Source organism: Seriola aureovittata, chromosome 18 (assembly GCF_021018895.1).
Source record: "Seriola aureovittata isolate HTS-2021-v1 ecotype China chromosome 18, ASM2101889v1, whole genome shotgun sequence".
NCBI lineage: Eukaryota > Metazoa > Chordata > Actinopteri > Carangiformes > Carangidae > Seriola > Seriola aureovittata.
The window spans coordinates 6,172,722-6,186,395 of NC_079381.1; the positions used below are offsets into that span (position 1 = coordinate 6,172,722).

At 37.8% G+C, this 13,674-nt stretch overlaps 2 protein-coding genes across 2 annotated transcripts in view; both read left to right on the plus strand.

Annotated features, from left to right (window-relative positions):
• The first annotated feature begins 1,602 nt into the window (after positions 1-1,602).
• Positions 1,603-8,605, plus strand: LOC130187021 (transmembrane protein 230-like). Its single transcript, XM_056404439.1, has 4 exons — positions 1,603-1,726; positions 4,585-4,699; positions 5,122-5,244; positions 7,730-8,605. The coding sequence occupies exons 2-4, from the start codon at positions 4,598-4,600 to the stop codon at positions 7,868-7,870; spliced, it is 366 nt and encodes a 121-aa protein (XP_056260414.1). The 5' UTR covers positions 1,603-1,726; positions 4,585-4,597; the 3' UTR covers positions 7,871-8,605.
• Positions 8,606-9,529: 924 nt separating this feature from the next.
• Positions 9,530-13,674, plus strand: part of igsf9a (immunoglobulin superfamily, member 9a) — a 56,457-nt gene continuing 52,312 nt past the window's right edge. Inside the window, exon 1 of the mRNA XM_056403583.1 lies at positions 9,530-9,806. The gene's annotated coding sequence lies outside the window, so the exon portion shown is untranslated. The remainder of the gene's footprint in view (positions 9,807-13,674) is intronic.

The window sequence follows — 13,674 nt, forward strand, 5'->3', positions numbered from 1 at the left end:
AGAAATACTGCCCGGAGGAAGGTGGCTGATGCCATTGGTAGTCTGCACAGGCTGTTAAGATTATCTTAGCAATGAAGCAATCATTAGTGATGTGATTTGATTGGAACATACTGGATTTCTCCATATCAGTTTGATAATTGTTTGCAGCATAGTAGCTGCGTCTAACAGAGCTGATTGACTCTTTGTTGATACATGTAGTTTAAACTCAAACAAGCAGACAATTTGAAGTTAGTTTTAACACCTCAGTCTTCATATGCAGCAGATAATAATGACAAACAGTGATTAACTACCTGGTGCATTCAGATCAGGAAAGGAAGTAGCTTAGATTAGATAATGGTGTTCCTATACAGACAGAAATTTAAACAGTTTCTTGGCTGCAGTGGCCTATATTCTTTTTCTATTACAGACTTAAAAAGAGAGAGTTCGGAGTTGACACCATACAAAGAATATAAATCTGGTGGAAATATTCAATAAATATATTTCTGTAGAATCCCTGTTCTCAGCAACTTCTCAACAAAAACTTGAGTCATGGTCTCAACTTTCAAAAATCCATATCAGTTCTACAATAATTGTGTCAGTGGCTGTCATGACTGGTAATCCACAGCAGACAGACTGGAATAGGACTGCAAAGAGGAGTATGAGAGACATAGTAGATTTGAAAGTAAAAGTATTGGCGTGAAGCGACATATAAAGCAGAGTGTAATGGAAACTTAACAAAAAGAAGAATAGCATTGGAAAAACCCAAGAATTATGTGTTTTTTGAAAGCTGTCTGCCAGAAGTTTTAAATGGAGGATCGCATTCAGTTAGCGTACTTTTATTTCTCTTAAATTCCTGCACATCACACGGGCTTACATAAACCTTAATGACAAAAACGCACAGCAAGCTAAAATGTAACATTAATAGTTTATAAGTAAGCACACGTTCAGGAAAAGCTGTGAAAGACCAATGGTAAGAAGTGAGTATGGAGAAGAAAAGGAAACATTTTTGGACATGAAACAGACAGTCATGTGTTGCAATGAACTCCAACAGGCTTTTTTCTGTGCTATTCTTACAGAATTAATACTTTTAGTATTACCATTTTATTCTAATTTATATATATATATATATATATATTATATATATATATATATATAAATGTATTTGAATATATTTCACTCCATTATCAGCTGTTTATTTTACACCTGATGAAATGACTAAAGAGACTCAAACTGACAACAGCAGATACATAAAACAACCAACGTACTAGGATGTTAAATTACTTCTTGCAGAGTAATGTTTCATTAACAATAATAATTCAGTATAATATGCAATACAATAATATACCAGTAATATAATACAATGAATACAAAATACATTATAAAGAAAGCAAAACTTGTGATTCTTTGATTACATTTACCTGATAAAGCTTTTATTAAGGTAAAATTTTGAATGAAGGTCTTAAACTTGTAAGAGAATATTTTCACACTATGAGATTGCTATTCTTACATAAATAAAGGATTCTTCTTCCACGGCTGACTATTACTAATCAACTTGGACGACATGGTCATGAAGCCTGTGATCAGCAGGGCAAGCAGCAGAACAATGTTAATGCGCATGCGCACTGCGGAAAAACAAGGAAGTTGACACAGATTTTCCATCAGTGTAAACATTGTAGATGTGGCAACACAGAGGAGCAGTCTACTCTGGATAACAACATTTACTGTTTTCTTTATACCTCAACTTCAGGTGAGAGAGAGAGACGAGGAGAAGAAACGAGTTGTAAATGAATGTGTTCGGGGAGGCCACTTTATATTAGCTTGCTTTTAATAGCCTAGCGCAACTATGCTAATGCTCCAGCTAATTAGGTACAATGTTTCTTAGACTTGAATTCATGTTAGACATTCACTCAGCAGTGAGCAGCTTCAGTTTGACTTGTTTACTGGTCAAAACCTCAGTTACATACCGTTATCACTACACAGATACGACTAATTTACTGTCACCAGTAATTAGCCATAGCCTAGGTAGTGATTTTAGACAACGCAGATAATTTATATTGTGCAGCTTCATGGCGACACAATAAGATAAAGTACAGTTAAAGGGACGTTAAAAAGTGTCATAGAATATACAACTTAAATAAAACTTAGAATAATATTATGCTAATGCATATACATGCCATTGACTAAAGATACAGTAGAGAACTAAAACGTTTAAGTTCAATGTAACTGCCCTGTAAAAAAACATTTTAAGGGAATCATAAATCATAAATCCAGATTCCACCAAATATTTGTTTTTATTTCTCAATTTTTGTTGAATTAATTAAATTAAATAAAAAAATTAAATTAATTAATTAAATAAATAAATGTATATTAATATTATCTTCCTTCATTATAGTCTTAAAAGGCTGTCATAAATCCGTCCCCACACTGCCAGGGTATAATTCTGGTGTAGAAATAGTAAATACCTGTATCCTATATTCATTGTTTTTAAATTGTTAAATTTAAAGTCTTTTAAACAACCCATACAATTTGTGTATAACTGTAAAAAGTAACTTGAATAAATGAGTAGAAAAATATTGAATTGCTATTGGCGCTAAACGTTCTTCCTCTCCCTTAGAAACCAGTCTAGATAAATACTAATAAATACTCCCACATTCTAAATTGCATAGTATTTTCTCAGATAATATGGGGACATCCATTTTTTGCTGCAGTAAGTGCAGTAACTGCACAACACCTATAACCTAGAGCTTTCCTCATCACAGGAGCTCGGTGGTGAATTGATGTGACAGCTGCCAGCAAAATAACAGAATGCTGAAAGCTTCTCCATTCTTTGTTCAAGCTGGAACAATAGTTTTTATTCACGGGTTTAGTCTCCCGTGGGGGGTGTGGCTCGAGTGCAAGGATGAACAGAGCTACAATATACCTACATAAAAAACTTAGGCCTTAAAGAAGATCAGCTCATATGTGTAGTCACACTTCTCTGAGTCTCTCTGGGGCAGATCTGTGTTGTAGTATTGTTCTTGTTTCTTTTCCTGTTTGTTTTGTTTAATAATGCTGACTGGCTTGTGTGGAAGAAATACAAGACATAGTAGATAGTATGAGACACAGTGGCAATCATAGCTGAAAAAGGAATGCTAGATTACTACTATTTCTTTCAACAGAAGCATCACTTGAAATTATTCTTTCCCTGCCGTGTGTGGAAAAATACCATCTGTGTTCTAACCAGATTTTGCAGAAAAATAAGTCTTTTAGAAAAGCAGACAGATCAAAAGTTCACCAAATCACTCAGACAGTGTGCAGCAAACAGCTCATTTCACTAATAAATACTTAAAACAGAGACTGTCTGTGACCTTGCCCTAGTTTCAGCAGTGAAAATGAAAGTTTTTTCAGACTTTGGCTGAAAACATTAATTTAGTGTTTACATGCGGAAGCAGAAGTGGAACAGTGGAAACGAAAAGAAGAGATGAGAATCTTCCGCTCATTAACCTCTCTGCCTGTTTAACATTTTTACTGGGGTCTGCTGTTAGAAGGTGTGCTGTAGCTTTTGAAAACTGATATTTGCTCAAAGTAGGGTTGTGTGACAGTATACACTCACAGAGCACTTTATTAGGAACACCATAATAATACTGGGTAGAGCGTCCCTTCGTTCTCAAAATAGCCTAAATTCTGCATGACATGGATTTTCCCTTGAGATCCTGCTCGTGTTGACATGAGTCATCACATCATTTCTGCAGATTTGTCAGCCGCACATTCAAGGTGTGAATCTCATGTTCTACTGGATTCAGATCTGGAGACTGGGAAGGCTGCTGAAGTTCACTGACCTCACTGTGATATTCATGAAACCAGTTTGAGATGACTTTTGCTTTGTGTTGAACATGATCAGCTACAATACTCAGACAGTCTGTGGCATTTAAACCATGACTGATTCTTTTTAAGGAGCCCAAAGTGAGTCAAGAAAACATTCCCCACACCATTACACCACCACCACCACCAGCCTGGACTGTTGACACAAATTCGGACCCTACCATTTGCCTCAGCACACATCCAGATTCATCAGACCTGGCAATGTTTTTCTTCAAGTGTCCAGTTTTGTTGAACCTGTTTCCACTGCATCCTCAGACTTCTGTTCTTGGCTGACAGGAGAGGAACCTGACATGGTTTTCTGCTGTTGTAGTCTGTCCTTCTCAAGGTTGGACGTGTTGTGCATTCTGAGATGCTTCTCTGTTTCACCACAATTGTAAAGAGTTGCTGTACCCTTTCTGTCAGCTCCAACCAGTCTGGCCATTGTCCTCTGACATTTCTCATGAGACATTTCTGTCCACAGAACTGTTGCTCACTGGATGAGTTTTGTTTTTCTCACCATTGTGAGTAAAAACTCTAGAGACTGTTGTGTGTGAAAATCCCAGGCGACCTGCAGTTTCAGATATGCTCAAACCAGGACTCACTGTTTATACCCCAGTAGATATAACTTTAATATCCCTGGATGTTTTGGGCCATTTGTTATAAATAAATGAGCAGCATTGTTAAAGAGAACAGCTGAGAACTGAGGTCATAAATGATTGTGGTGATCATGGATGATTACCTCTCTGCATCTCTCTTTCCAAGCAGCTCCGATGCCATAATGAAGGCAGCCAGAAGCAATATGTTGGGTGCTGGAGTGTCTAACAACAAGGTGAAGTATTCGCGTCTGGCTGCTGATGAGGATGGTTACATAGACTTACAGGTAAGAGACTTGTTCTTCTTGTTTTGGTAACTCTACCAAACCAACATAGTCTCTGATGTTGTGTCATACTGCTCTAAGGATTCTTGAGCTGCCTGGTAATTACTGAACAATTTATTGCCACAAGTTAAATCCCAATTAATGACATCCTGGTAATTTGCCAAAGCCTTTTGTGGTTAAACCAGAGGACATATGAGTGGCTGCCCGAAAAAGAACAGCTCAGATAAAGTTTTTGTTTCTGTTTGTCATTTTGTTTTGATATAAACTGAAATCCTTCTATTTATCATACAAATGATGTATGTTCATAATCTAGAGGTAGTCCCACAGCTAAGCTTTACTATTTGCAATTATTAAACATAGTAATGCTAAAAGACCACAAAAAAAACGAAATGTCTTTCTCTGTTTTTTTCTCCAACACTTTCCAGTTCAAGAAAAGCCCACCAAAAGTCCCATACAAGGCGATTGCACTGGCAATATTCCTGTTTATGATTGGCTCCTTACTGATAATCTTCGGGGCCCTTCTTCTGGCAGGAACCATAAAGGTCGAGGTGAGTTTGGTTATAAAATCCGTTCAAATGGAAAACTACTGATTTTCAGAGTCGATATAGATGGACTGTGTTTTAAACGTGTCCACAGCGTATGAATTGAAATACAATCTCTTGTTCTGTTGCCAAAAAGGTTATTGTTAAACATGTCACTTTGTCCCATAATGGTTGGGTTCTGACAGTAAGTACCTCAGGCTTGTTCCCTGAATACACATCTCCTGAAAACCCATTTGTTACAAAAATGCCTCTGTTTAAAACATATACAGTATTTCTGTTTATGTTCTTCCGAGATGTGAAGTAGCAGAGAAGTGGTTGTTGTGTTTACGTTTTTGTCTTGTGGTCAGAGTGTGACTCCAAACACCTCTGTTTCCTCAGCTCATCTTGATGTTAAAGGAATAGTTTGACAATTTGGAAGATAATGCTTATTTGCTTTCTTGCTGAGAGTGAGATGAGAAGAAAGAGACTACTCTCATATCTGTATGCTAAAAATGAAACTACGGCTAGCTGTCTTTTAGCTTAGCTTAGCATGAAGGCAAGAAAGAGGAGGAAACAGCTAGCCTGGCTCTGTCTAAAGGTAAAATCTGCCTCCAAGAATCTCTAAAACTCCTGTTTGTTTAACCTGTATGAAGACCACAGTGTTAAAATGATACTACAGATAATAATGTAGAATTTTATACTTTTATACTGAGTTTTATACTGACACCCTGCTGATACAGTACCTGAGTTTCATCACCGACACATCATTCCATACATAAAGTTAAGGAAGTTTTTTTTCAGCAAAAAAGTATTTTCTTTTCAATATAAAATGATCAAATGTTAAATGAGCAGCCGCACAATAAATGTGCCAAAATTAAGTAGTTTAAATTTGGCAACATTTGATTTACAAAATAAGAAAAGAAGACAGTGACTCTGACTGTACACACAATGCCAGCTATTGCTACTTTACAGTTTTTTGATACTCTGTGATACAGAAACAAATCACAATACTTTTTTGGGTACAGACTGAAATGATACCCTGCCCTGGTTTTGACATACATCTAGAGAACCAAACAAAACCTTCCAAATTTCAACTTGAGCAGTAATTAAAACACTCCCGCTGCAGCTAATCGTGTCTTTAAATAGCTGTAATTGAACAGTTATCCTGACATTTTATTGCTGTGCTGCCAGTTTCCTACTGCACTCTTGCTTTTCCTGGCCATAATGGTTTGTTGTGTGTTTGAATATGACTAATGATTTTGATATTTTATACCTTGGAGTGCCAACTTTGGTGGCTTCCCTGCTGTGGCTTCAGCTTCTGAAATTCATGACTCCATGTGGGAGATAACAGAGCCTGCACATATTATATTTGTAATTATCAGTAGGAGGTTAATGTGAATATTTTTTTCTAGTCTTGCGGATTGTATTTGTAGAAAATTTGATCTGACATGAAGGCAGCGTCAGAGTATTTGAGCCGTCTAGTTGCCAGTTAGCCCACGCAAGTTTAAAATGGCATATCTAACATCACAAATTACACAAGGTTCAAGCTGTGGGTAATTGAGAAATGGGATGCAGACAGGTTTTGTTGCAAGAAGTTGTCAGAGTTTTGGGTTGAAGGAATGTGATTTAATCAGTATTTTGTTTCAGCTGGAGATTGTGTGTGTGTGTGTGTGTGTGTGTATTGCATAGCAGTGGTTCTGGTGAACTGTAGCGACTGTATGTCATGGTCTTCATCGAACACTGAAAAGGGTTAGTCAACAACCCTTACCTTACCCTTCACTTCATAACCTTAGAATAATGCTGATAACAATTCAATACAGTGGTATTTTATCATCAGGAATCAAAGGTCAGTTTTCCCAAAAATCGAACCACAAAGGCTGCTTACTAGCTTTTCCAGAGCTTTCATCTGCATCAGCTGGTCTTGTTGCGTCAATGTAGTTTGATCAGTTCTGAAGGAGATGGCTTACTATGGAATCTCAGTCATGTGATGACAACTTTGGGTGAATTGATCCTATAAGCACCACCTCATATATATGTCAATATAACATGTACATGACACAGGCAAACATAATGTTTTAAAATAAGATGATACACATGGCCATGGCTCATGCAGCAGAGGGCTACAGTAACTCAGTGCACAACACTGCCATCTGCTGGTGAAATGAAACACATCACTTTGACGTTTGTTGAGACTGCCTATGGCTTCTGGTGGTTTTCCGCCCTGTGTGTGAAATGACTGATGATTTACATGAAACCAGATCTCAGGCGGATGAAGTCATCACGTCTGTGTGCCTCCTGCGCACCCTTTTCATTCAGAGGTTGTTTATGTGTCATGCTAGCGGGCGATGTGGAGATAAGCATGTTAAAGCTTGCTTAGTACATTAAAGAGTGTGCGATGCTTCCTCCAGCATCTCATTAAAGAAGAGACATATTAGTGAGTAAACAGGGGGTCCGGCCCACACCTGAAGAAATGTCTACTTGCAATCCCCCATTGTTCTTCTTTTCTTTTCAGCATCCAGACCGCACCATTCCTGTGATCATCATAGGGACGCTCGTTTTCCTCCCCGGATTTTACCATTTGAGAATTGCCTATTATGCTGCCAAGGGTTACCGGGGTTACTCTTACGATGACATCCCAGATTTTGGTGACTGAACCAAACAACAGCTGCTGATTGGTGGAGAATCCCCTCCTTTTTTTTTTGCCACACTGTGTACCCTGAGACTGTTGCCTGCTGTTTACTATGAGTTTCTGAATGTATGTAGCAAAAAAAAAGACAACTGAAACATTTGTTATGGCGCCTTGTGTTCTAATACAGGTGCACCATACACATGATTTTACATTGTTTGCTGGTTTTTATAATCTGTCTTATTTATTCTCGGCTCTGCGCTGCATCATCCTCCACACAAAAACAAACATGTAATGAGTCGGGGATGACACGACAGCACAGCTACATTTACTTTTGCCACTCATTCAAGAAATGATAACAAACCGTGGATGAGTGGTGAAACATTTTTAGAGTCTACACAGATGCCTTCAGCTTACTACTGCTAGAAAGTCCTTGACCTGGATGACTGAGAATCTTTGTGCTCATTGCACAGTTGTACAGTTAAACAAATATTTATTTGTGACTGCAGCCTGTGTAATAACATGAAACGCTTGGGAGACTGTATTTCTCCTGGAGGATTATATATTTACAGAACTAAACTGAAGATTGATTACTTTGTCAAAGTACAGTATATTTTTGAATGAAATGTATTACTTACTCTATGAAGTATTTGGTATTTGTTGTGCATAGTCGTTTGATTTTAAAATGTCAAAAGAAGATGTATTTTTACATATATTTGCTTGATTTAAAAAAAAAAATGAAATAAAAAATCTGAACAAGAATGTGACGTTTGGTTTATGTTGTGATGTTGATGCCATGACTGTTATGGCAGATTATGGAAATAAATTGTGGCTCAAACCATTTTCTTATCAAAAACGTTTAATTAAGACTTAAGCATTACATAGAGAACATGCGTGTGTAGTGGGAAGCACACAAACACACAAAAAACAAAAAATTTAATAAACATATGGCAACACGTTGAAAAGATGATACATGGATATATAAATATAAGCTTGATCTAGAACTTCCTTCCTTCCCCCTTTGTAATATTTGAAAAAAATGGAGTAAGGACAGCAAACAAATCATCCAAATAAGTTGAATTTGTTGAAGGTGTTTTGTTCAGAAATGGAGAAATGAAATATGTTCACAAAAAACAGAAAATGAAGATTTGGCTTTTTGATAAATTTTCTGGAATAAACACATCTCTTAGTAAAGAAAAATACAAATACAAAAACAAGTGAAAAACAGTATTGAGACAGAAAAAGAGCAGTTCACTTGTCATTCCAGAAACACTTTTTGAAAGGGTGAATATTCACAGAAACAACATTTTCCTCTTTTTGAATGAGGAAATATGCGATTAATGAATGTATATTTTTGTTTCACAGGTCCAGCAAGTGTAACTTTTTCTCCTGCTTTGGTCACAAACAAAAGGTAAAGGACACCCTCTTGTGGTTACCACTACGCTGGATGCCATCAGGGGATTAAAGGCTAAAAAAAAAACATCGCCTTTCATCCTCTGCCTCCACAAACAAACTCTTTTATTAAATATGCATTGGCTGAAATATTAAAGGGCTCACGGGACGCTGGTAGGTAACTTTAGTTTGATGTGGTTGAAATCCTTTGATCACGACAAGGAAACAGGAGCAGCCAGAGGAGGGAGGGGAGGGGAGGGGGAGGAGGAGGAGGAGGAGGAGGAGGGTGGAAGTTGGACCCAGGAACTCAGAGAGGACGCAACGTCGTCTGGCACCTGTACGTGAAAGCAACACCTGTCGCCGGTGGGTTTTTGGAGAGACAAACGCTCGTATTTCATGTAGTTTGAAACGCCACAAAGAGACAAGGCCTGTTTTTAGTTTGCTGGACACTGACCTGGTCTCCACACCGAGCCAACTGAGGCACAAGATGGACTAAAAAAAAAAAACCGGACCATGCGAGGGATGCGTTTTTAAGGAAATCTACCAGCGACTGTCAGAAACTGTGCTACAGGTAGGATAAAAAAAAAAAGAAGAAGAAAAAAATAGTAATGAGTTAATGATTCTGGAAGTTTCTGACTTCCAGCAGCTTTGAAAAGATGAGAAATTAATGTTCAGAGCTTACACTGTGGAGTGCGAAATTTCCTTCTCAATCCCCGGAACTATGTCATGCATTTAAACGTCAGTAATGAAGTTTCTGTGGTGGTTTTTCATTATAATGTGAAATATGAAACTGACCGAAAGTTTGTGAAGCTTGAACTCAGCTAGCAGTCACTTCTCAGGACCCATGCAATCCTGTAAATGCCAGTTAGACCTGTGTTTATCATTTTCACTGAGCTTGTGAAGTTGTTTTTCTCTCTCTGGCAGTCATGGTTTTAATTGGTTTATGGTGGTATGACAACATGGAGAACAAACTGATGAGCTATTTGAACCCTACAGCTGTGGTAAAACAGGGAGAAGATGCTGTATGTCCAGAAACCTGGAAACTTTTCTTTTAGGAGCTGTCAGAAATACTGCTTTTAGAGATTTTAGAAATCCAGGATTACAAACCAGACTTTCATGTATTTTCATTAAAAATCATTTAAAATTTACACATACATACATTTACATACATTTAAAGTGATAAAGCTATTCTTTGAAATAATTTTTCATTCAGATTAATGGAGCTATTTTTAATAGTCTGTGGTTCAAAGATGAAGTCTGGTGAAGTCTCGCATTACTTATCCTATTCAGTACAATCCATAAGGAAATAGGAAATATTTATGATATGAATACATAAACTTACATTACAATTGTGCAATATGTAGAGCCCAGAATTGGAAATCTTTCGGTACTGTTGGAGGCCAGAGTCGATATGTATTTCACCGATTATGGGAGAAATATTCTCATAACTTCCTCCTGACAAGGTTCATTGACTGATTTCAAATTCTATTTTTGGTTTGACTGAGTCTGCTCTGGTGCCAGATGGGCGTAGTTCCCACAATATAATGTTTTCTATAAAGTTTTACATCTTCAGAGGGAGCTGAGTGGAAATTAATTTAGTGTTTTTTTTTTTTTTTTGAAGGACAAGGATTTGCCTGACATCACCTGCATTATAAAGATGCACTTCACATCTGCTACTTAAAGCAGTCTGAAGTACATGCAAATTATTACCTACAAAACCCTATTAAGCCCACACAGAGTTTTTGCATGCTTTATCCCAGTGCATTCCTCATGGCTCTTTAAAAAAAAAAAAAAAAAAGCCTGCTGAAGTGTTTGGATTAAGAATATAGTTTGTGAGAGGAGATTCTGCACTGTATCACCACTCGACAATAATTTAACTTTGACAAAAATTAAGGGAGACTTGATGGTCTCTGTGATGAATTATACATGTACAGAAAGTCTCAGTTACACTTTAATGACATGAACAACTGCAGCAACTGTCCTTGAAAACTTGGCTTCAAATCTCAAGTGTCTCTCTGTAACATGTAGTCATGACCAAGTGAACAAAAAAAACATTTTAAAGTATCATTTATTAAGAGTTAACACTCAAACACCCATTAATCCAGCTGTTGTCAGATTCAGAGTCAAATGTTGCTAAATTCTGATTGGTGCACAGAAATGTGTGACATCACCTTTTTCAAACGTAGCTCCACCCACTTCAAACTGCAAGAAGAGCGTAAAAAAAGAATGACAGGAAAACGGAAATCTCTAATGTGAAATGACCAAAACGTTCCTAACTTTGGCAGATAACTGTGACTTCATGTGGTATCCTGTCACTCATAGCAAGTAGCTTATTGGGCAAAATAGGTTTTCAGAGCCTTTAAGCTAAAGCATTAAAATACTACTTTATGCTATAGCTTTGCATCCAAATATTAACCCACAGTTGGTTGTGCACTGTCAAGATTGTCTCTTCACTTAGACTTGAGTCATGAATCTGATTTGATAAAATCAACATTGGACTTTTGAGTTGGAATGACTTGACATCCCTCCCGAGCCCAAACAGCCATGTGTAAGCCATGATAAGATAAAATGTATACTTATACTACAAGTGGCATACAGAATAACATAAGCACTCTTGTGGAGCAGAACCTAAGCTCTGAAATAACTTAATCACAATGGCAATTACTGCTGCAGAGGTGGGTTAGAGAGCAGGTTAAATGCCAATCAGCTGCATTTTTCAGCTGTGAGAGGCAACTGGCAATCAGCACTCCGATGTAAGATTTCAAAGCATGTCAGCTAACAGGGCTCTGAAGAGCTGGTGTCTGAATGAACTTCAGAGAAATGTTGACTGTATCATGTACAGTCTGTATCTCAAAATTATGAATGAAACCATTTGGTAAAGAGGAATAGAAGATGAAATCATCAGGATATGGTTCACATATAAATAAGAGACTAGAGGTGGAAGTATACTTGAGCAGTATCATGTCAATTTTCAAGTCTATCAGGTCTCTGAGTACTGACTTTGCATTTAAATTTTTTCCTTTCGAAGCTGTGCTGATAGTATATTTTCTTTATGCAGCTGCATGCTTTATGCAGAGACCAAGCTCTTTCAATGCAAAGCCCTTATATTTTAATATTCAAGCTGTCTGACTGTAAAAGGCTTGCATCTCGCTGTCGTACCTAAATGCTTTATTTTTCTGAGATTTTAAACGGATCGAACCCTGAGACCTCTGACTTGAGGTTCTTGATTTCAAGTCAGGAGTACAGTGTTTAGGGATTAATAAATCAAGCTTCACAGCGGTCAGGTCCAAGTGTCAAGTCCCCATTTTTAGCCATGCTACCCAGATAGCAAAACAAATCTGGCCCACATGCTTGTTTTCCTCTGGCCCAGAATACGCCCGGTTCCACAGCCCGAATCTGGCCCATACACAGCATGATTGTAAGATGCTACTTCCGCATCTGGGTCGATTCTGGCACACGCGCACACACACACACACACACACACACACACACACACACACACACACACACACACACAAACACACACACACACACAAACACAGAAAATCATCCGGCTGTCAGTCATGACATGAAAAGTGTTTAGATTTAGATGCATAATGATGTGATAATAGCAGCTTAAAAAATAATGATAAGGCTTGGTTCAGTCTTTTACGTCTTCTTTGACTTAAATATTTGTGCAGTGTTGGATAGCTGTATGTAAATACAGTAGATACATTATTACGTACCTGATATGCAAATTAGCATGTGACAACTCAATGCCTATTGTATGGGTTGCCATGAAACTTTGTTTTATTTTTCAGTAGTCACAAAACATCAGCCTCAGATGCACTTTGTGTTTAGTGCTAATTATGTCAGCATGCTAACAAAGATGGGGAACATGGTAAACATTATAAAACATCAGCACGTAGCATTGTCATCATGAGCATGTTAGCATGCTGATGTTAGCAGCAGGATTTAGCTTTCAGCTCAAAACACTGCTGAGCACAGTCTCAGAGAGCCGCTAGCATGGCTGTAGACTTTTAGTCTTGTTGTGACTTCAGACCATATGATCTATGTAATAATGCTGCGTGTGAACAGTCTAATAAACCTCCCTATGTGATGAATACCTGGTGAACTGCTGGGATGTAAATAGAAAAAATATGTGCCAGTAGAAACACATGTCTGTGCCGTATTCAGGTTGATTGGATTGTAGACGTGGGTTGTAGCTAAATCAGCCGTTGGCGGATGCATCGCATGGTGCGATTGTAATTGGATTGACAGTTAAATATGTCAACACATTTCTCTCACAAATGTAAACTCGAAAAAACAAAAGAACGAAATCTCACAATGTAGGGACCTTTATACCTGACTCCAAGTCTCGAGTCTCTGAGCGCAGACATGGGGACATAAGCAACCCACAGTGACTGAGTGCTCATGAGGAGATCAACATGAAAAGTTGT